The sequence below is a fragment of the Thalassophryne amazonica genome, chromosome 10 (assembly GCF_902500255.1).
Source record: "Thalassophryne amazonica chromosome 10, fThaAma1.1, whole genome shotgun sequence".
NCBI classification, from domain to species: domain Eukaryota; kingdom Metazoa; phylum Chordata; class Actinopteri; order Batrachoidiformes; family Batrachoididae; genus Thalassophryne; species Thalassophryne amazonica.
This window is the reverse complement of record NC_047112.1, coordinates 103,373,915-103,398,699: the sequence shown is the minus strand read 5'-3', so window position 1 is coordinate 103,398,699 and position 24,785 is coordinate 103,373,915. Positions and strand designations below refer to the sequence as shown.

The 24,785-nt window shown below is 41.7% G+C and overlaps 1 protein-coding gene across 5 annotated transcripts in view; it reads left to right on the top strand.

The window, feature by feature from the left end:
* Positions 1–24,785, top strand: part of lpp (LIM domain containing preferred translocation partner in lipoma) — a 489,494-nt gene that overhangs the window by 311,564 nt on the left and 153,145 nt on the right. For 4 of the 5 annotated variants that reach the window (XM_034180670.1, XM_034180668.1, XM_034180669.1 and 1 more), the window contains one exon: positions 12,660–13,256. In XM_034180670.1, coding sequence (XP_034036561.1) covers positions 12,660–13,256 — 597 coding nt within the window. The remainder of the gene's footprint in view (positions 1–12,659; positions 13,257–24,785) is intronic. The other variant, XM_034180672.1, reaches the window with a different exon arrangement.

Here is a 24,785-nt window from a genome sequence, read left to right as displayed (position 1 = left end):
ACTTTTCTAACAGACCTCGTACACGCAAATGGGCCTTATTATTAGTTATCTGAGTAATATGAGCGGCCAGTTTACAGTTTCCACATCCATAATGGTGTGATGTCCACATGATCTAAATTGTCACCTGTGTATAAAAGTGCATGTTTAACTTGGGGGGGTGTAAGTACACTGACTGCACATGCACAAGAAAAAACAATAGACACTGCAGTGTGCTTTGAGTTGTGTGAGCAGATCTATCGCTGCCAGCATTATCCAATTTGTCTATAAGAGAGTACAAAGAGAGTCAAATATGCTCCAGCTCTTCAGGGAAATTGCAGACAATAGGAAGAGACATAATTGTGCTCAGGCAAAAATGGAAGTATCTGCAAGATAGAGTTGTTAAGGCCAAGAAAAAGCTCGAGGGAAACAGCAGGGCAGCTGGGGGTGCTGGTGGGGGTGTGAGGGATGGGAGATGTTTTCCGTGATGTTTCTGTGCTGAGCTGGCTCTCTTATATTAAAGTACCAGAGAGAAACTCTAAATGTGTGTAGACACTAGGGGTGTAACAATTAACTGATATGAATCAAAAATCTATTTTGAAGTAATAAATACAATTACAACTATACACAGACCGCTGAGTTGATCTAAATACAGTATAAACTGGTCAGTGGCTCAACGTTAATGTTTTAAATTGGCTGAATTTTGTTTTGCTCATGCCTAAGCCTCTATATATACAGTTGTGCTCAAAAGTTTACATACCCTGGCAGAATTTTTGCATTTTTGGCGATTTTAAGAGAATATGAATGACAACACAAAAACTCATTTCACTCATGGTTAGTGGCTGTTTGAAGCTATTTATTGTCAAACAACTGTGTTTACTATTTTTAAATCAAAATGACAAGAGAACAACCCAAATGTCCCTGATCCAAAGTTTACATACCCCTGTTCTTAATACTGTGTATTGCCCCCTTTAACATCAATGACAGCTTGGAGTCTTTTGTGGTAGTTTGTGGACGAGGCTCTCTGATGGTAAAGCTGCCACTGAATATGTTTTGGACTTTATTTCTGTCAATTACAAAGAAATACAAACAGTACAGCACTCTATGGTAAATCTGCATGGAGTTTACAGTTCTCAAAAACTGAGTGACTGTGCAAAACATAGAAGAGTGAGGAAAGCCACCAAGACACCCAGACAATCCAGAAGAAGTTATAGTCTTACGTGGCTGTGATTGGAGAAATTATGCACAGTGCAAGCTTTGCATTTTGTACCACCAGTTATCCATCTTCATGATGAAGTGGTATAGAGGAGGATTTTCTTAAAAAGAAGACCTGATAGTTTAGCTACAAATTGCCAGAAGGTACATCTGAGATGCAAACCTGGATTTGATCTGTTTTGGTGAAAGAAAATCTTTCTCTGCTCTACTCCACTATGACACGAAGAGTAGTGATGCAAAAGGCAAAGCTTGCACTGCGCACAATTTCTCCAATGTGTGTCAGCTGGAATTTGGCCCACACCTGCTGTGAGAGGGTTCCATGGGCTCTCACAGCGCACACTCTGTCTTTCAGCCACTGGTGTGCACAAATAGTTGTAGCAACAGGTGTATGCAGCATTAAGAGGCAGCTGCGATTTTACACGTATTGCATATGATTCATATATCATGCGCACTTCAAGTGCAGTTTGACAACATTCGCACTGTATGTAAAGGGGCCTTAAATTTGGTATGATGATGATATTGGTGGTGGGCGTGAAAATGATACATGCGCCGGTTGGACACTACAGGTCGCAGTGACACGTGTGCTGCTTTACGCTCTGGTTTGTGCTGGTTGTAAGATGAAGCCTCAAGAATTTCTAAAAGATCCAAAATGGTGATTAAGGACAGATGATCAAAAGTCATTTAGGCAGGTTGGAGTGACTTCAGAAAGATGTCATAACTGTGCTTCATAAGAGGAGCACTCACCCCTCCCATTTTAGATCATATGTGTTGGGGTGCCATGGATCTTTGGATCAGATACAGATTTTAAGCAATGGATCGGATCAGTAAAAATACAAACAAAAAAAACAATAACGGATCGGATCAGCAAAAATACAAAAAAAAAACAAAAAAACAATATAAAAATGACATAGTATTTTACTTTGAATTAAAAAAAATGAGCAATGAAAACAAGATGTCCAATGTCTTACATAATATTTTAATATGAAATACTTAATTGTTGTTTACATTTCAATATGAATAGTATCAGTGAATATAAAATAGCCTTTGTCAAAATCTGGGGTTTGGGAAAGCCCTGGGATCCGCCACAAATAATTAGATAGCTTCAAAGTCAGCTTTATTGTCCATTCTTCACATGTAGTAGACATACAAGGAATTGAAATTGCGTTTCTCACCTTCCCTCATTGATGACAGGACAAGACATTTCGACAGTAAGGACAGTAAAGTGCACAAGTATTTACAGTGTAGTGCCTGAGGTAGTAGTAAAAGTGGAAAGTGCAGTAGTGCAAACCATTCAGTGTTTGTAGCAGCAGCAGATTTTTGTTAAGACAGTGTGCAAGTGGTGTGATAGTGATAAAGTGAAACAGTGCAGGACATTGGTAATGGACAACAGATTTTATATATATATTAGCGTCTTGAAAGTCTGGATGGTTCAATAATCTCACAGCCTGGTGGATGAAGCTCTTTGTGAGTCTGGTGGTGCAGGACAGGAGGCTCCTGTACCTCTTCCAGGAGGGCAAAGTGCTGAACAGGTTTTATGCGGGGTGGCTTGCATTGCCCACAATTGTGGTCGCATTGCGGGTGAGGTGGGTGGAGTATATGTCTTGCATAGAGGGGAGTGAGGCACCAATGATCCTTCCAGCTGCATTCCCTATGCGCTGCAGGGCTTTCCTGTTGTGGTCAGTGCAGCTTCCGCCCCACAGTGATGCACTTGGAAAGGATGCTCTCAATGTTGCCACGGAAGAAAGTGCTCATGACGGTTGGTGGAGCACTTGCCCGCTTGAGTTTGAGCCTTCTTTCCCAGTGATGCAGTGTTGGTGGTCCAGGACAGGTCCTCACTGATGTGCACCCCCAGGAATTTGGTGCTGCTCTCTCCACAGCAGCACCCTTGATGGTCAGTGGCAGGTGTTGGGTGCGACCTTTCTGGAAGTCAACAACAATCAGCTTGGCTGAGAATAAGGAAGTGTGTGGCAGACTGCTTTGTCTGTGCATGCGATGTGCACGTGCAGCTGCTTTTCCACTCAGACTGTGATTTTACCACAGCTGCATCAGAAGTAACACAGTTATCACTTTAAAAACAAGTCACCATGACGCAAATCACACGCATGTATATTTTGCATTTAATGGAAACAAGCGTGCTGCACCGTAGAAGCTCGTCCATATCAGCTATGATTCGTTACACCACTAATATGTCCAGGTTCATCCTCCAACAGATTGAACAGTGTGTTGAAGTATTTTCCAAACGTGCCCTGTAACGGCATGTCTTCCTTTTCTTCCTCCTTTGTTCACACTTGTTCCAGCTCATGATTGGAAGAACACACTTGATCCAGCTAACCATGTGTTCGTAGTTGCGGAAGAACCCATAAACACACAGTGCAGGGATATACGTGTAAGTGTTGAGTTCCGGAATCACTGCCCTCTTGAATTTAGTAGCTGATGGAAAACATAGTAGTGGCCCAAGAAGTAATGGCTTAAAGACTTAGTGCCAAAAAATAAAGTGCTTCTTCATATCACAGAATAACATTAATCACTGTACATCCTTAGCCCTCAACCTATCAATCTGCTCCCTCTACAGTGAAGACATTACTATTAAAATTACACTCATTAGCATTGACAGGCCAAAGGCACATACCTTGGACAAAGTAAAATGGTACTTGGGGTGATTTGAAATCCTTTCCCCTCCAGCACTTCCTTCAGCTTGCATGCATTTGATTTGTGTCGGCGCCCTCCGACAGGAGCAGAGCCATTCTCTTAATGTAATTTGTGGAAAATGTACCATGACAGTGTAATTATTTTGAGGAGCCACTTTGCCTTTCCAATGCTCTTCCACGTAAATGTTACTGTATTTTTTAAGGCCTTGGAGATAAATTAATAATCTAGAGTATTTAAAAACCATGAAACATTTAAATTAAGTAATTTCACTTCCTAAAGGGTATACATATGCCGACAGACACACTTCTTAAATAAACATCAGCACTAATCACTGAGACATAAATCTGAGTTGGAGCAGAAAATATTTTCTGGAGTTTTTAATGGCTCCTTAGGGGCTTCCCTCAGACTTAGATTAGATGGGATTTAGACAAAGTTGATGCGTGCACCTCTTCTACTGAAACTTGCATTTCTTTTTATCTCTGCAAATTATGATCACAGACTTTAGCATGTGCTTTATGATTAATAGAATTATATTTTTGTTCATTTAAATTAATTGAATTGTGTGGGATCCAAGTTGTGCAGCAATGTTGTTACCCTTATGACATTTCTTTGATCAGCTGTTGAGAGAGATTTAATGGAATTGTAGATCTGCCCTAATTCAAAATATATTTCATCAACTCAAGTTGCAAAAAGTCTAAAGCATACATGTGTTAATTTTTTTTCATCCACTTCTGCAAATTTACTAATTGACTGATTTTCGGCTTCCGGCAATAACCTAATAAGGCCACCCAAGGTTAATGATAGACCCTTTTTAGACTGACTGGAAGTCTGACACCGATATCAAGCAGCAGTGAAAAATAATTACTACTTACCCAATCAGCACTATGGGCAGAAGCCACTGACATCTCTGTGATTGTTGTCTCTCTGTGTGTCATTAGCCGTTGTTGGCTGCTGTTTGGTTTATGCACCAAAGGTAGCAGTTGGACATTTGATCAAAGTGCCATAGTTGTTCAGACGGTGAGAGTTTCAGCAGTGATTTGTGTTTCTGCTTCACAGCATTCTCTTCCTAGGAACACCAGCACCACAAATCTTAGTGATTGAATATCTTTCACATCTAGCCAGCTGGAGTCAGCACAAGTGTCGTGTGCCATTGCCAATCTGCTGTCACAGAGTCCTCTGCTAAACAATTTATCTCTTCCCTTCCAGCTTTATTAGCCATAGATTACGGCCGATCGCGGACAGTGTGGAGCCTCTGCTGTCGAGGTAGCCTTGTAATCGACTCTGGGGTGGCAGGATGGGTGATGACTTCAGAGTAAAACACTATAAACACTATCAGTATATAGCTGTTAAATATACATGTCCTTTCTACATTTTTTTTCCATTTATATGTTCTGTTGGTTTTCTATTTATTAGATTTCAGTTAGCTTTATATTCTGTTTGCTTTATATAGTTTGTTTTAGATTTCCTTGGCTTTATATTAATTTATTTCTAGGGTTGTGGCAGAATTGGCCACCCAGTCACTGAAAAATCATTTACCCAGTTTCAAACAGCATTAAGGTGCAGACAGTTGGGGTTCTAACCTGTTATCCCCCTACGGATTGCAGCAAGTATCAGCTGAGTGCATTCTTCTCCCTCTGATTTCAATTCTATATGCTTTTTGGGTTGTTTATTTAATACAGTTTCTTCATACTCACTTCATAGACAACATGATGGCAAAGTCAAGAAGGCAAGAAGGTTGTGGGTTTGGTTCCATCAACGACTGGTTTCAGTGTGTGTTGAGTTTGCTTTTCATCCCCATGTCTGCATTGATTCCACGTAGCACTCCTGTTCACATTCTGAACCAAAGCAGCACTCCAGTATATAGTGCCCTCCAAAAGTATTGGAACACTTTCAAATACAAAATGTACAAAAAAAAAAAAAAAAATTTGAAACTATGTTCCTTAAACTCAAACTGAAAGCAAATCTCTATATACTGATAAAAATTAATTAAAAAAATAAAAAGCCAAGATGATGGGTTGTATATACAGTAGTGTTCAGAATAATAGTAGTGCTATGTGACTAAAAAGATTAATCCAGGTTTTGAGTCTATTTCTTATTGTTACATGGGAAACAAGGTACCAGTAGATTCTCACAAATCCAACAAGACCAAGCATTTATGATATGCACACTCTTAAGGCTATGAAATTGGGTTATTAGTAAAAAAAAGTAGAAAAGGGGGTGTTCACAATAATAGTAGCATCTACTGTTGATGCTGCAAACTCAAAACTATTATGTTCAAACTGCTTTTTTAGCAATCCTGTGAATCACTAAACTAGTATTTAGTTGTATAACCACAGTTTTTCATGATTTCTTCACGTCTGCAAGGCATTAATTTTGTTGGTTTGGAAACAAAGATTTTGCTTGTTTACTAGTGTGCTTGGGGTCATTTTCTTGTTGAAACACCCATTTCAAGGGCATGTCCTCTTCAGCATAAGGCAATATGACCTCTTCAAGTATTTTGACATATCCAAACTGAACCATGATACCTGATATGCAATATATAGGCCCAACACCATAGTAGGAGAAACATGCCCATATCATGACGCTTGCACTACCATGCTTCACTGTCTTCACTGTGAACTGTGGCTTGAATTCAGAGTTTGGGGGTCGTCTCACAAACTGTCTGCGACCCTTGGACCAAAAAGAACAATTTTACTCTCATCAGTCCACAAAATATTCCTCCATTTCTCTTTAGGCCAGTTGATGTGTTCTTTGGCAAATTGTACCCTCTTCTGCACGTCTTTTATTTAACAGAGGGACTTTGCGTGGGATTCTTGCAAATAAATTAGCTTCACACAGGCGTCTTCTGTCACAGCACTTACAGGTAACTCCAGGCTGTCTTTGATCATCCTGGAGCTGATCAATGGGTGAGCCTTTGCCATTTTGGTTATTCTTCTATCCATTTTGATGGTTGTTTTCCATTTTCTTCCACGTGTCTCTGGTTTTTTGTCCATTTTAAAGCATTGGAGATCATTGTAGATGAACAGCCTATAATGTTTTGCACCTGCGTATAAGTTTTCCCCTCTCCAATCAACTTTTTAATCAAACTACACTGTTTCTTCTGAACAATGTTTTCAAACGTCCCATTTTCCTCAGGTTTTCAAAGAGAAAAGCCTGTTCAACAGGTGCTGGCTTCATCCTTAAATAGGGGACATCTGATTCACACCTGTTTGTTCCACAAAATTGACAAACTCACTGACTGAATGCCACACTACTATTATTGTGAACACCCCCTTTTCTACTTTTTTTTACTAATAGCCCAATTTCATAGCCTTAAGAGTGTGCATATCATGAATGCTTGGTGTTGTTGGATTCGTGAGAATATACTGAATCTACTGGTACCTTGTTTCCCATGTAACAGTAAGCAATGTACTCAAAACCTGGATTAATCTTTTTAGTCACATAACACTACTATTATTCTGAACACTACTGTATAATGGAATGTTTTGGTATAATACCTGTAAATAATCCGTTTTATTGCGAGTTTCCTTCAGACAAGTCAAGGGATGGATACATGAACATTTCCAAGTCACTGAATATGTCTTGGACTTTATTTTAACAATTATGATGAAATACAAACAGTATGGATCTCTATGGTAAATCTGTGTGGAATAGACTATCAAAAACTGAGTGACTGCATGAAGAAGAAGAGTGAGGAAAGCTACCAAGACACCCAGACAACCCAAAAGACGTTATAAGCTCTCTGGCTGTGATTGGAGAAATTGCACATAGTGCATGTTTTGCATTTTGTATTCCCAGTTATGCAGCTTCATGGTGAAGTGGTGTAGAGGAGAATTTTCTTTCACCAAAACATCAAATCTAGGCTTGCATCTCAGATATACCTTTTGGCAAATTGTAGCTGAACTTTCAGGTCTTCCTTTTAAGAAAATCCTCCTCTACAGACAATGTGCACTGACGTCATACACAAACGTGGTTATGTTTATGCAGCCATAATGGACGGCACGCTCTGTGTACACCACAGCATGGCCGATGCTGGATCGTCAGTGGACGGCCAAGATATTTTGTCTGATATACTGTTGCAAAAGCACTCAATCCTCAACATCAGAACAGATATTTAGAGAAAATACCATCAGTGTTAATCCCTACAGTATTTCCTTCAAGAAGTTTGCAGTTTTATCGATTTTGAGCAGAAACTAGACGTGTGGTATCCTGATATTTTCAGCTACTTTGTCAACACTCCATCACCCTACATCACCCTATGCTCTGAAGGCATATACAAGTTTGGATGCCTACAGTACCTTTGCGGCTTGATGGGTGCTAGATGTAGTCATACTCCAAGGCTAAAATTCTGTCCACTTACTTGATGTGAAGTGTTTGCTGCGTAGTCAGGAATACTGGGTTGGGTGCCAAGCCTCTCTTCTCACGGCAGCCACCCACTTTTCACACTGCTCTTTATCAGCGGAGAAATGATAAAGATGTACCTCGGAGCCCTTCTTCTTTTGATGGCTCGTGCAGTTGTATGCACAGCAATGAAACATGTTGAAACATGAAACATGTTTATGTCAGTGATGTTAATGTAGCATATAACTCATTTATGAAAATATTGATGAAATCATACAATAAAAATTGTAAATTAATTGGAATTAGTAAGAAAAGAGTAAATAAACCATGGCTGACAAAGGGAATAAAAAATGCTTGTGCAAAGAAAAACTATTTATACAGGTGCTTTTTAAAATTGCAAACAAAGGAATCAGAACATAAATACAAAAAATATAAAAATAAACTATTAACAATAATTAGGAAACAAAAAAAAGATTATTACAGTGAAAAACTAAATAAGAGTAAAGATAATATGAGGGTAACATGGGGAATTATAAAAAGTGTGATTGATAGTGATGGAACGAAAGAAACTATTCCAAATTACTTTGTTAAGGAAAATAAAGAGATATATGATATAAAAGAAGTTGCAAATGGGTTTAATGATTATTTTTCAAATGTAGGGTCAAGTCTGGTGGGAAATAAACCAATAATAGAAGATAAATTATGTACATTGGTAAATACGGTCAATAGTATTTTCCTGGACAATGTGGAAAAAGATGAAATAAGAAATATTGTAAAAAAAACTGTGTAAGCAAAAGATCAACTGACCATGAAGATTTAGACATGATGACTGTAAAAAGTATAATAGAAATTGTTATTGAACCATTTACTTATATTTGTAATTTGTCTCTGTCAACTGGGGTTTTTCCAGATGAAATGAAAATTGCTAAGGTAGTCCCATTATATAAAAATGGAGACAAACAAAATTTTTCTAATTACAGGCCAGTATCATTGCTTCCACAGTTTTCTAAAATTATGGAAAAAGTTTTTGTAACAAGATTGGATACATTTATTGAGAAACATCATATTTTAAATAATGCTCAGTATGGATTCAGAACAAAACATTCGACAGCTATGGCAATTATGGAACTAATAGAGAAAATATCAACAACAATAGATAATAAGGATTATTTTGTAAGTATTTTTATTGACCTGAAAAAGGCTTTTGATGTTATAGACCACTCAAGATTGCTCCACAAGTTACAACAATATGGAATAAGAGGTGTTGCACATCAGTGGGTAAAAAGCTACTTAGAAAATAGAAAACAGTTTGTTCAGATAAATAATACCAAATCAGAATTGTGTAACATTATTTATGGAGTACCACAAGGATCGGTACTTGGACCCAAACTGTTTATTTTGTATATCAATGATTTTGTGAATGTATCCAATGTGCTTGGCAGCATTTTATTTGCTGATGATACAACGCTGTTTTACTCTGGATCAGATATATAGGAAGTAGCACAAGTGATAAATACAGAGTTGGAAAAAGTTAAACATTGGTTTGATATAAACAGATTGTCACTAAATATTAATAAGACAAATTTCATATTGTTTAATGATAGAGCGAAAAAAAATAATGTGTCATTACAAATAGATGGAATGGATATACAAAGGGTAAAAGAAATGAAATTTTTAGGAGTCATGATTGATGAAGATCTTACATGGAAGTCACACATAAATTACATAAAAGGAAAAATAGCGAAAGCCATTGCTGTTTTGCATAAAGTAAAATATTCATTAAATAGTTATGGTTTATTAACATTGTACAATTCATTGATTGTCCCATATTTAACTTACTGTGTAGAAATCTGGGAATCAACATATACAACCTATATACAACCTTTATTTATTTTGCAGAAAAGAGCTTTAAAAGTGATTAGTAACAGTGGTTTTAGAGATCCATCTAATCCATTGTTTATTAAGTATAGGGTACTTAAATTTCATGATTTAGTCAATTTGAAAATATTACAAACGATGTACCAAGTTAATAAAAATACTTTACCAACAAACATTCAAAATATGTTTGAAAAAAGAGTAAGTAGTTATAAATTGAAAGGAATAGAAGTCTTTAAAAAACCAAGATTTAGAACCAAAGTAAAGGAAAGGAGTATTGCAGTAAATGGTGTCAAATTATGGAACAATCTTAATAAAGAAATTAAAGAATTAAGGTCGCTTAAATTATTTAAAAAACATATTAAATTAGATGTATTAAGTAAGTATGAAACTATGAAGTAAGTCAGTGGGCTGCAAGAAAGTAAAAAAAAAAAAAAAAAAAGTAAACTTTTAATAATGTTTGGAGTGTCTTAAGTTTAAATGTAACCTGTCAGTGATGTAATCTATTAATTAATGGTCATAATTATGAAATGGGTCAGTGGTATGTGACAAGTTAAAGAAATGCAATCTGTTAAATAATGTTGACTATGATGCTGTATATTGAAAGATTGTATTGTTAAAAGGGGCTGAAATCATAAGACTTGTTCTTCTTTCTCCTTTTCATTCTGGTATTGTGGTGCTTTTGTTTTTTGCTTTTCTGTTTTTCTTTTAAATGAATGAAATAAATATTAAAGAGAAAGAGAGAGAGAGAGATATATAGTTTGTCTAGCCAGTTGTAAATAACACGAAAAAAACGCAACTGACAAACAGGTTCAATCATTTGCCATCCATGTCATGCAAAGGTTGCTGTCCAGTATGGCTGCGTACACACATATTACATGATCTGTGATGTCACCTGCATAATATCTACACCACTTCATCATGAAGCTGTATAACTGGTGATGCAAAATGCAAAACATGCACGGGGGAGGGAGCAGCCAGTCAGAGTAGAAAGGCATTGTGACATCACTGGCTGGTCTCTCTCTAGCTGCTAATCCAACATGGTGGAATCTTCTCCCAAAACTCTGTGTTTCTGTGTAAATCTAACATGTTTCTCATATAGTATGTGAAAGCTAGTGAAAAATAAACACTAAAACTGAAAATGCTATTTTGTAACCTGATAACACCTCTGGAGTGATTTACAAGACATCTCGTGGATGCCGGCATGCCTGCGAATCACACGTGGTCAAAGGTAACTTCCGGCCTTTTCAAAACCTCATGTATGCGCACACGAAACACCCTGCAGACGCCGTTAAAGTGTAAATAAAACACTGCTTATGATTGATTGATCGATTGATTGAGTTTATTCTGCAACATCAATATAAACATACAGAGGTGAATATATCAGTGATACACAGATAACACAATAAAGCATAAACTGCTTATGTCCATTGTGGTCCTTGTGAAATTATCACATGACTAAATAGAGGGGCTTCATTGAAAATGTACAAATTGTAAATAAGACAATATGATCTTAATAATCAGTGTAAATAACAATAAATGTATAATTATAATTATATTTACAGTATATCTGTCTGTCTATCTGTCTGTCTAGCTGTCTATCTAGCTATCTATATCAGAGCCTTTTAAACGACGGAGACCGCAATGGCTGTGATTTGTCACTGTTATGTTTTCGCTCCTTCCTCTCCCGTCATATTTTATTTTGCAGTGCGCCAACCAATTACATTTTGATCATGGATCAAATACGTTTGGCAGAAAAGTCTGCAAATATGATCAACTTTACAACATGAAGTTGGAAAAAGACACTCAAATGACCCGCAATTCATGGAGGGAAATTGCACGTAGATAGATAGATCTATCTGTTTGTTGGTTGATGATTGTATGAAGTGGAGCTCAGTGAGGGACCAATCGATGCAGAAAAAGCCACTGTTCCTGCAGTAAACTGCAATTAGATGCCCATCAATGCCACAGAGAACTTTAAAAGGGTCATGCGCATGTCAAAGTCATTGCATGGCCATGGACTTTTGGAGTTATAGAAACACAATTTGGGCTTTAGGATTTTAAGGTACCACTCCACAGCGGACTTAGAATAAAGAGTGACTGACCGAAAATGTAATCCATTTTAATGCACATACTGCTCTGTGCTTTATTTTTTTCAGACAAAGTTTTGACATGGTCATTAAATGAGGCAGGCCCCTATTCAAGGTCAGCCATTTATTCAAGGGAATACGTAAACCTAATTGGTGCTCGGGATTCCTCGTAGATCGTTTGGCATCTCCTGACTGTAACTAATCCGTTACATGCATATAGTGGATTTTGTCCATTTTATACATATAGTGGATTTTGATTTAATAGACAAAATTCACTGGTCCACCTGAATCCATTATATATGAGTTTTATTGCATACAACATTGCTTTTTCTTCACAAAGATGATTGATGGATAGTCTGCACTATTCTTTATCATTTCCCCACTAACTGAAGACTTAATAATTTATTTTTGTTTTTAATGTTGTCTATTCATATCCTCGGCCTAAGTGTCTCACTGTGAACAATAATGACAATCCATTTTTTAGTTTGAGAATTTATTTTGTCTTCTTTTCAGAACTCTGGTCCCTCAGCCGTCACCACCCCCAGTGCTCCAGTGACTGGTTACAAGCGCATGGTTATTCCACCTCAGCCACCTCTGACTGCTACTAAGAAGTCTTCACCCAAACCTCAGACTCCTGGTGGACTCCCATCTGTTCCCCCAGTCTCTGTTAGTCCTGTGGCCAAGCCCCAATCCCACATGGCTCCTCAGCCTGTTGCGGCCTCCTACGCTACAGCCTCGACCCCAAGTCAGCCCACCTTCAATGTTCAGGTCAGGTCTGCTCAACCAGACCCCCAGCATCAAGCCCCAGGTGGCCAACATTTTGGTCAGCAGCCCATCCGCAGCCTTGCACAGGTACAGTACATGCCTGCACAGCCCAAAGGTCCAGACTTTGCTTATGGCCCTCCCCAGCCTGGCTTTTCTCCAATGGCCCAGGGTGTCTATCAAGAACATCAGCATCCAGCAGTGCCTCAAGGTGGTGGCTTAAGCAACAGAAGACCGGAGCCTATGCCTACCCAAGGATACAACCCTCCAGGCCCCAAGAAGACCTATATCACAGATGTACCGCCAAGCTTGGCCCCCTACGCTCCTGGACCAGCTGTTCCACCAAAGGTAAGAATTTTTTTTTTTTTTTTTTTTTTTTTTTTTACAAATGATGGTGTGATGGAGGATAGAGTATAATCACTGCAGTGGTTGAACTTACCATGTTCTCCAAGCATCCAAATAGCAGAGATTGGATGCTTATTTTATACAATAAACTATTCAATTTTGTCAAGTTTAAGTCATTATTTTATTCAGTTATGGTTGCTATTTGGGACAAAGAGCGCTTCTCTAGTTTGGTGCATGTGGCAACATGTAGCATCAGCATGCTTCTTGACTAGAGCTGACCTGTACTCATGAAGTTGAACTCAACTACAAAATTATACCAAATGGTGGGTGGAGAAAAATGCAGTATCTTAGCATGTCTTCTTTGTTTTAAGGTGTTAAAGGGATAGAGAGTGTACCAAATGATTTGTTTCCACATTAAAGAAAACACTATCCACAATGCAATACTTGAAATGCATCATGGCAGAATGTAAAAAGAAAATAGAAGAGCCTAATTTAAACCTGATTTAAATCGCTAATTGATCTTTTCAATCAGCACTAGTCACGGAAGTGCACAAAGTAATCCCGTGGGTCATCAGATGGTCACCAACAGCCTAAATCTTAATTGTTATGATTTCGGAGCAACATAGCAACATGTCCTTCAAATGTTGAGATTTTTTTTCCACCCAAAATTCAAACGCGTAAAAGCCCAAGGTTGCCCAATGTTTTGCAAGCCATATTATACAGAATAAAACTGATGTCATCTCATTTAAAGATTAAAGATTATTGCCTGTAACAAATCACTGTTAATCTCATCAGTGATAGATTAAGTGATTTATAGATCATCATCTTTGAATAGTGTATCACATGCTGAATGTATCAACAAACCTTTTTATAGTCTTGAGGATGACTGAGAAGAATAACATAATGGTTTCCTCCCTTACAACAGAGTACGTTATGCTACAGAGGCTGCTATTCTAATCTCAGTATACCCAGATGTCAGCAATCTCTGGAAAGGGAAAAGCCCTTGAGTTTTCTTTAATTCAAGGTTTTTTTTTTTATGCTGGTTCAAAATACAAACTGGGCTTCCCACCCTGTGGGAATGGTTCATCAAGGACTGCATTTTACTAAATACAAATTAGTTTCAACATAGCGGCAAGTATTTTTAAAATAAGTCTAATTATATTTGTTCAAAACAAAAATCTACATTTTGCTTGGAAAGCCTGCCTTGGTCCCAGTATGATACATTATTAAAAACAAAGGTGTCGTTTAATAGATTTTGAGCAGCTCTTTGATTTCAGATGAAAGCAAATCACCAGTTTTACAGATAGCGTTGTGCACATGATTCTTTCCCAAAGATATAGTTTAGCAAGTGAGTGAGCTCTGAGCTTCCCTCCCCCACCAGTGTTTTATTTTATACATTTGAAACATTTTTGGAAAGTAATACCTTTATTATATGCACCATTTTATCAGCTGCATGGTGTGCTTAAAAGAACTGAGCTGTAATAATTTACGCTGTCTTGACAAAATTATTAGGTAGGAAAATGAGCATAATGGTAAGGCGGTGAGGTTCTAATATCTTCACACTTTCATCTGTACAGTGCCTTTGTGAACATATTAACTGAATGACAACACATGAGAGACACTCAATCCCGTTCATCCGGAAAGTATTCACACAACGCTTCACCTTTTCCCACGTTTTGTTAGGTTACGGCCTTATATTATTTCTATTATTTCCCTCAAAATTCTTCTCACAACACCCTATAACAACAACATGATTTTTAAATTTTTTTCATTAATTTATTAAAAAAAAAAAAATAAATCACACGTAGATAAGTATTCACACCCTTTGCTCAGTACTTTGTTGATGCACCTTTGGCAGCAATTACAGCCTCAAGTCTTCTTGAATATGATGCTACAAGCTTGGTGTACCTGTCTTTGGGCAGTTATGCCCATTCCTCTTTGCAGCGCCTCTCAAGCTCCACCAGGTTGGATGGAGAGTGTCGGTACACGATCATTTTCAGATTTCTCCAGAGATGTTCAATCAGATTCAGGTCTGGGCACTTGTTGGACCACTCAGAGGCATTCACAGAGTTGTCCTGAAGCCACTCCTTTGATATCTTGGCTGTGTGCTTAGGGTCATTGTCCTGCTGAAAGATGAACCGTCCCCCAGTCTGAGGTCAAGAGCACTCTGGAGCAGGTTTTCTTCCCAGATGTCTGTGTACATTGCTGTATTCATCTTTCCCTCAATCCTGACTAGTCTCCCAGTTCCTGCCGCTGAAAAACATCCCCACAGCATGATGGTGCCAGTGTTCACCAGGTATCTGAGGTGGGTGAGAATAAGCCTCTCCAAGGTCTTCATCATGTGAGAGGTTAATGTAACCAGATGCACCAGAGGAGGTGCATCATGTTCAGTTGTCTAAGTTCAACAACAGTTCACCTTGAACTAATGGAGTATAAATGCTTCAAATTCTTCACGCTCAGAGGCCCTGCAAGGCAACTTCAATCCGATTGCGGCACTAAGTTTATTGGTGCAAGCAAGGAGATAGAGATGATCAAAACTGCAGAAATACCTCAGTCAGCAAAGATGCAGTTGGAACTTCCGACCTCTTCATGCTTGCCATATGTGGGGCTCATGAAAACGGATGATTGGTGTTGCCAGGAAAATCCTTGATTTCATGCTTCTTCAGCAGAAGAGTCAGCTGACTCATGAGGAGCTTTCAACGCTAATGGCAGAAGTAACAGCAATTATGAATGCACGTCCTCACCTACCCATATCTACAGATCCAAAACAACCATTCATCCTTTCACCGGCAATGCGTCTCACACAGAAGTCAGGACTTCCACCTGCTCCTGGAGACCTCACATACAAGGACCTTAATACCAAACAATCGAGACATGCTCAAGGGCTTGCAAATAATTTTTTGACCTGTTGGCGTTATGACTACCTACCATCTTTACAAAAAAGACAAACATGGGTACTTTCACGCAGAAACTTTCAAGTTGGGGACCTGGTCCTCCTGAGGGACAAACAGGCCGTTCGTACCTCTTGGCCAATGGCCGTGGTCACTGCAACTTTTCCCGGGAAGGACGGACATGTCAGAAAGGTTGAGATAAAAACAGCTAATCAAGGTGATGCAAGAACCTTTCTAAGACCAGTGACTGAAGTAGTCCTACTTCTACCAAAGGACTAATTGTAATGGACTAATGGGCTCTCTTAAGTTCTTAGTGGCCTCACATACACCAGACGTGGAGTTTGTTGCCTCTAAGGCAGTTAGTATGTTCCTCTGGGATGTTGTCTGTAAAAATATAAATATATAAATACATGAATACATTATTTAGTTCATAACAGCAGTAAAACGTTAAAATGCTATTGTTATTTATTTTGAAGGTCAAACTACGAGTGATGTCATTTCCTGTTTGTCCTCTTCCTGCTTGCTTTGAGAATGAGGCTGACATGCTGCACATGTTCTAAATAGAATCTCAAGTCATCCACTGTGAGACATTGTTCAGGCAACACCTTTTTCACTTGTTGTGTTGATGAAGCTTGTGTTGATGAAGCTTGTGAGTAAACAGTCATTTCAACCCTGTCTTCGTTGACTCAAAAGGTTTAGCTTGATGTTTAATCGGAGTCCCTACACTCTGCTGAGAACATTATAATAATTATAGTGTGTATATGATAACACAAACCCAAACAATTTATAAATATATTAAGACAGTAAATTAACATTAAAGCATTATGTAATTAACAGGAAATAAGAGTTGAGTTCTTCCTCTAAAAATTGTTGAGGTCTAAGGTTCTAAAATCATTCTGGTCTCACATGCCATTCCAATTCATTATAGAAACTTTGTGTAATTTATGACCACCCTTGAAAAATGTGAGCTGCCTATTTTATAAACACTACCCAATCTGCAGCCCATGGATCCCCACGGGAAATGCTCTAGTGTATCTTTATTCAGGATGGTCCACATATGTAGATGTGCAATATGACATCTACAGACCCTATGTTTCCTTTCAGTGAAGATCTCACGCAATCATTCATACATTTCTGACATTTCAGATAGTAAGATCATTCATACATTGAGTGAATGTTCTTACTATCTGAAATGTCAGAAATGTATGAATGAATGAGACCTTTCATTCATAAGATCATTCATTCACACACTGAGTGAATGTTAAAGGATTATTAACCGAGCATGAGGTCTGTATAGGAAAATATCAGACCGAGTGTTGTGTGGGCTGCTGAAGAGGAGGTACTGCTGGCCCACCACCACCAGATGGCGCCCTGCTTGGAGTGCGGGCTCCAAGCACGAGAGGGCGTCGGAGCCGCTGGAGGTGACAGCTGTCATCTATCAACACCAGCTGTCACCCATCATACATACATAAGCCCTCCGGAGCCGTACGGAGGTTGTGTTGAGACGTGTGCGGACTTCCTGATGCAGTGCTCGCTCGTCTTTGCACAGCGTCCCGTCATGTACGCGTCAGACGCTAGCCGGGTGGCTTATGTCATTAATTTGCTTCGAGGAGAGGCACGCGCCTGGGCTACGGCGCTCAGGGAGCAGAACTCACGGCTCCTAACGTCATACGCTGGGTTTGTAAGGGAGTTAAAACAGGTTTTGATCATCCCAACAGAGGTGAGACCGCTTCAAGCGTGCTACTATCAATGCGACAGGGGCGCCGGAGTGCAGCCGAGTATGCAGTCGACTTCCGCATCGCGGCTGCGAGGTCCGGCTGGAATACCGTTGCACTCCGCGCCGCCTTCATAAACAGACTGTCTCCGGTCCTGAAGGAGCACCTGCTGGCTAAGGAGGAACCACGGGATTTTGACGGGCTTGTCGACCTGGTTATACACTTAGACAACCGGTTAGAGGAACACTGTCGGGAGCAGGGCGGGGGGCGTGACCGGGCACGGGCCGTCCCTCTTCCTTCCGGGTCCGAAAGGGTGCCGTCTGTTGGAGTTATTCTGTAGATACACTGTTTTATTTTATCATGCATGTTTTGTGTTGTCTGCTCTGGTAGAATGTAGTTCTCTCTGCTGTACTGTACTGATGTGATGGGTGAAGGTTACTTAAGATATGTGACATGAAGTGTTTCTGCAAGTTGTGGTATCTCTGTGTGCACGCTAAGCTCTTTTTCAGGATATGTGAAGATGACCCAGGCAGAATGCAGCCGTAAGCGGAGCAGTGAGATAAAGAATAGAGAATTGAATGTTCCAACCACAGTGTGATTATGATGCATTAGTCCTTGTGTCAGAAGAAGTGTGATTAATCGATAGATGTCTTAAACACATCTTAATCGAGCCCAAGATTAAAAAGGTTCTGAACGTCCTGAATGTATTGTGCAATCAGCGGTTCTGCGGCAACAGCTCACGCGCTATCACTCCTCCCCTTAGGAGCTGTACCGCCCATGTATGTAGGGAAGTCCTTAATAAAAAGAGCGGGAGCGCAGGCCAGACTTTAGTGTAGCTTTGGTGTACAGCCTGACTGCACTCCTCGCGAGCTAAAATTGACATTCTGTCTCACTGGTGTTTCTTGACTCTGTTTGTCTTATCAAGGTTTTAAGAATGTTTGGAGGCGAAAATACCCAACACCGTCGTCCCCACGCTCCACAGCCAGAGGGCCCCATGTGGCTACAGCTCCCCCTACTGACGAAGCTATGGACACGAGCAGGGCCAAAATGAAATCAAAGGACAGACAAGGGAGGCAGGCCCGCGGGGAGTGTTTTTTCTGTGGGTCTAAAAGTCACATACAGAGGAACTGTCCCAAACGGTCAAACTACAATGCCCGTCCTTAGAAACTGGGCTAAGGGTGGGCCATAACACTCACGCAGGGGAACCCCGAAAATCAGCACGAATCCCAGTCACAATCCTTTGTGAGGAATTAACCCTTCACGCCCCAGCACTTATAGACACGGGGTCAGAAGGGAATCTGCTGGACAGCAGATGGGCAAAGGAAGTAGGGCTCCCTCTGGTGGCTCTGCCTTCCCCTGTGAAGGTACGAGCACTAGATGGCACTCTTCTTCCATTAATCACACACCAGACACAGCCAGTGACTTTGGTGGTGTCTGGGAATCACAGGGAGGAGATAGTGTTTTTTGTAACACCTTCTACCTCCCGAGTGATTTTGGGTTTTCCATGGGTGTTGAAACACAATCCCCGGATTGATTGGCTGTCTGGGGTTGTGACGCAGTGGAGCGAAACCTGCCACCGAGAGTGTTTAGGATCCTCGGTTCCACCCGGTGAGATAGCTAAGGAGGAGGTCAAAGTCCCGCCCAATCTGACGGCGGTGCCATGTGAGTACCACGATCTTGCTGACGTCTTCAGCAAAGATCTTGCACTCGCCCTTCCCCCGCACCGACCGTACGATTGTGCCATCGATTTGATTCCGGGCGCTGAGTACCCGTCCAGCAGGCTGTACAACCTCTCACGTCCGGAACGCGAATCAATGGAGACCTACATCCGGGACTCGTTAGCTGCCGGGTTGATCCGGAACTCCGGGGCGGGGAGTCCGATAAGGTCGGGGAGTCCGATAAGGTCCTCCACCCTTGTGCCTATTTTTCCCGCAGGTTGACCCCGGCTGAGAGGAATTATGACGTCGGCAATCGGGAACTCTTGGCGGTGAAGGAGGCTCTTGAAGAGTGGAGACACCTGTTGGAGGGAGCGACGGTGCCCTTCACGGTTTTCACGGACCATCGGAACCTGGAGTACATCCGGACCGCCAAGCGGTTGAACCCCAGGCAAGCCCGCTGGTCACTGTTCTTCGGGCGCTTTGACTTCCAGATTACGTACTTCCCCGGGACCAAGAACCAATGGTTGGATGCACTGTCCCGGGTGCATGAAGAGGAAGCCAGGGCCGAGCTGTCAGACCCCCCAGAAACCATCATCCCCGAGTCCACTGTCGTGGCCACCCTCACCTGGGACGTTGAGAAGACCGTCCGGGAGGCCCTGGCATGGAACCCAGACCCGGGGACCGGCCCGAAGAACAAGCTGTATGTCCCACCAGAGGCCAGAGCTGCGGTTTTGGACTTCTACCATGGGTCCAAACTCTCCTGTCATCCTGGAGTGCGCAGGACCATGGCGGTAGTCCAGCAGTGCTTCTGGTGGGCGTCTATGGAAGCCGACATCCGGGACTACGTCCAGGCCTGCACCACCTGCGCCAGGGGCAAGGCGGACCACAAGAGGACCTCAGGACTCCTCCGACCCCTACCGGTGCCTCATCTCCCCTGGTCCCACATCGGCCTGGACTTTGTCACAGGCCTCCCGCCGTCCCAGGGCCACACCACCATCTTGACGATAGTGGACCGGTTCTCCAAGGTGGCCCACTTCGTGGCCCTCCCGAAGCTCCCTACGGCCCAGGAGACAGCAGACCTCCTGGTCCACCACGTCGTGCGTCTGCATGGGATACCAGCAGACATCGTCTCAGACCGTGGCCCTCAGTTCTCCTCTCAGGTCTGGAGGAGTTTCTGCAAGGAACTGGGGGCCACCGTGAGTCTCTCGTCCGGGTATCACCCCCAGACGAACAAACAGGCAGAGCGGGCCAACCAGGAGTTGGAGCAGGCCCTCCGTTGCGTTACCTCTGCGCACCCGACGGCCTGGAGCACCCATCTGGCCTGGATCGAGTACGCCCACAACAGCCAAGTGTCATCTGCCACCGGCCTCTCCCCGTTCGTGGTGTGTTTGGGGTACCAGCCCCCATTGTTCCCACTTGTGGAGGGTGAGGTCGGTGTGCCCTCGGTCCAGGCCCACCTCAGGAGGTGCCGCCGGGTGTGGTGGACTGCCCGTTCTGCCCTGTTGAAGGCCCGGACGAGGGCCAAGGCCCATGCAGACCGCTGGCGTTCCCCGGCCCCTGCCTGGGCAGGAGGTATGGTTATCGACAAAGGACATCCCCCTCCAAGTGTAATCACAGAAACTGAAGGACAGATATATCGGACCCTTTCCCATCACCAAGGTCCTCAGCCCGGCCGCAGTGAAGCTACGGCTGCCAGCTTCACTGCGGATCCATCCTGTTTTCCACGTGTCCCGGATCAAACCATACCACACCTCACCGCTCTGCACCCCTGGACCTGCACCACCTCCTGCCCGGATCATCGACGGGGAGCCGGCGTGGTCCGTGCGTCGGCTTCTGGACGTCCGTCGCAAGGGTTGGGGCTTCCAGTATCTGGTGGACTGGGAGGGGTATGGTCCCGAGGAACGCTCCTGGGTGAAAAGGAGCTTCATCCTGGACCCGGCCCTCCTGGCCGACTTCTACGCCCGGCACCCGGATAAACCTGGTCGGGCGCCAGGAGGCGCCTGTTGAGGGGGGGGTCCTGTTGTGTGGGCCGCTGAAGAGGAGGTACTGCTGGCCCACCACCACCAGATGGCGCCCTGCTTGGAGTGCGGGCTCCAAGCTCGAGAGGGCGTCGGAGCCGCTGGAGGTGACAGCTGTCATCTATCAACACCAGCTGTCACCCATCACCACCACTATAAAGACCGGACTGCAACTCCACCTCCTCGCCGAGAAATCTTCTACCATACAGGTAATTCTCTGCTAAACCTTAAAATTCGAGTATTAGTCTGATCTCTTTTTGCAGCCGTTTTCCTGGGACGGATACCCTGTCTGTGGAGTTGGTGTTTGGTGTGGACTGCGACGGCTTCGCCTCACACCCCACCCAGATAAGTGGTTATCTCAGGAGCTGCACGAGTGTGTGATTGGAGGTGGAGGTTCTCCCTCCTTACTGAACACAGACTGTGGGATTACTGAGTGTGCGAACTCACATTCATCCAGAACTGTTTCTGTTTTCTGCCAGCAGTACCGGGTCTGACTGCTGAAGACAGTGGCCACCTGGGGCGCAGGGCTTGGCGGCTCCGGTGTTCTTCAGGTCCGTTGGTGGTGAGGCTTGTGTGGGTTCCGGCTTTTCTCTCACCATACGTCTCCTATCTTCGAGCCTGCCACACGTCACCTTTTTGTCGGATTGATATAACACATATTTGTATCTGTCTGTATTACATTGTGCACCTTCACAACATTAAATTGTTACTTTTTGGCTATTCCATTGTCCCTTCATTAACGCCCCCTGTTGTGGGTCCGTGTCACGACACTTCCCCAACACCGAGGTCTTGACAGTACGGACCGAGTGCAGCGATAGCACGCATGCTCTAATTGGCTGATTTCCACTCTGAGATTTTTCCATTTCAGACCGTTACCATGACAATTGGTCCAGATCACATATCAGATTTGCGACTTGGTTTACAATGTTCACGGTGTGAAATTTGACATTTTCCTTCATTAAACAAGAAATTTAAAAGCAAAATAAAAACAAAAGCGAACAAAGAAATTATGAGCAACGAAGAGGACCATTCTCCGAGCAAATTTTATTACAGTGATGAGTTTGAATTAGAGGAATTAACAGCAAATGAGCTTGAAGTGGACATGCAAAATGAAGACCAACATGATTAAAACTCAGCTTCTAACAGTCAAGAACAGGAGGTGGGATAGTGATTTGCTGTTTTAAATATTCTAAATGTTGTGTTTAATTTTGTCTGACTTTCTTCCAGTAACCTATTTAATAGGAATCCTTTTATTTTCATCTAATTTATAATAAAACTGATTTTTTTAAAATATGAAATGCTGTATTCAAATAATAATATAACATAAGTGCACCTCTTTCTACATTCCACCTTCAAACACAGCCTCATACGACCATCCATGAGAAATCTACTTAAGCTCCCAATTTTCTGAAGGAATACAAACTTCCTATGCGCACTGTACTAGTATCTATTAAATTTTGTCGACGCAGCTAAACAACAGCCATATAATAAATCCTTTATTATTGAGCCACCAAGAAAAAAAAGCATCTTAAATTACACTGTTAACAACAACATGTCATTCATTAAATGTAGCTGAGATTAGAGAGGTGGGGGTATGACATCGTTTCAGAATAGTTCTGAATTGCTTGTCCACACGAAGATGCAAATTTGGCGTCTTCCAATTAATCCACACTGGGACCTGTTTTCAAAAAGTATAATTTTCAGCCACTGAAAACATTGTTTCTATGTGGATGAAACTCCATTACAATACAAAACGGATACGCCTGAGCATGTTTCCGTGTGGACGGGACCTTATATAAATTACTGTAAGATTTCCCTGATGGGATGTTCATTGAATAGCAATGCTGCCTGTGTTGATTTTAAAACTTTACAGAGTGATACTTTATCGGGTGCCGCCATTTGCGCAAAATCAAACAAACTTAAAATTTAACAAAAATGTTGAAGGCAGTCTGGCATGACATTCGAGGGACAATTTAAAAATCTTTAAGTTTGTGTAAAAAGGTGGGCTGTGTCTCTTAACCACCGTTTAAAATAACATATTTATGGTGCATTTAAAAATGATCTCCAGTCAGTTAGTAAATCATAATTTTGTGGGCTTTGGGTTGTTGGACATTATTGAGGGTGTTTTTTGAAGGTCGGTGTCATCACAGGTTTAAAATACACTCCTTCGATGAAATTCTGAGATTTACGTAGTCTGGTCCAGTTGAGCCTGTCTGCTGTCCACTCCACATCCTCTGGCACGTCACCCCGTGATAACCCCCATCATCCCTAGTAGTGTCCTCAGAGGGAAGGCATTAACACGTCTTTTTATTCCACCAAGTTTCAAAGATGCTTAATCAACCCAAATCCACTCGAGCTTGATCTCTCTTTTTTTTTAAATGGTGAGATTTCATGGCTCCAGTTTCTTTGAGTCTTTCCATCTTTTTTCTAAAACTGGAGTAAAGCTGAGCTGGGTTATGACTTCTGTTATTGCTTGTCTTGAATGACATTTGACAGGGAAAAATTATTTTGCATTGCTCGGTCTCTCCAACCAATGAAATTCACCAAGAAAGGTCAGTGACCATCTGTCAGACATGTTTACGTATCTAATATTTCTCTCCTGTCCTGTCCTCCTGACCTTTTGACCTGCACAAGTACGTTTGCAATCATTGCTGTCAAAACATGCAAAAATGAATGTTTTAATCTATGCTGACTGGCATTCATCTTGTTTAATGTTACTGGATTGTATTTGGGAAACTTTAAGGAATATGCCGTCTTCCAAAATCAAGTTCCCGACATCTCAGCTATCTTATCTTTGAAAGGCTGTTCAATGATTAATTTTTTAAATAGGGGTCAAGGTGTATATTTTTTACATTTACATTTTACAAAATACAAATTTAGTTTTGACATGGTTGAGGCTTCATTACATCAGTGGAGTTCCACAATACTGGGTGCATGTAGAAACTCCTTTTATGAGAAAAATTTCAGACTAAAGTGTTCCATTACATATGTCAGTGAAATCTTTGTGTGAAATCCTGCTTGCTCTGCAAGACACACCCATTTAATAAAGATGTAAAGATGTGTAAAATGATGTTGCCTGAGGATGCAGTCATAAGCAGGAGTTTGGAGCATAAATGATGAAGCTCAAATTTCCTCCTCAGCTGCTAAAAGAACTTACTAGTAAGTTGTTCCCCCAACCCCCAGCTCAGGGTTGCCACAGTGGATCTGATGTGTTGATTTGACACAAGTTTTACGCTGGATTACCTTATAA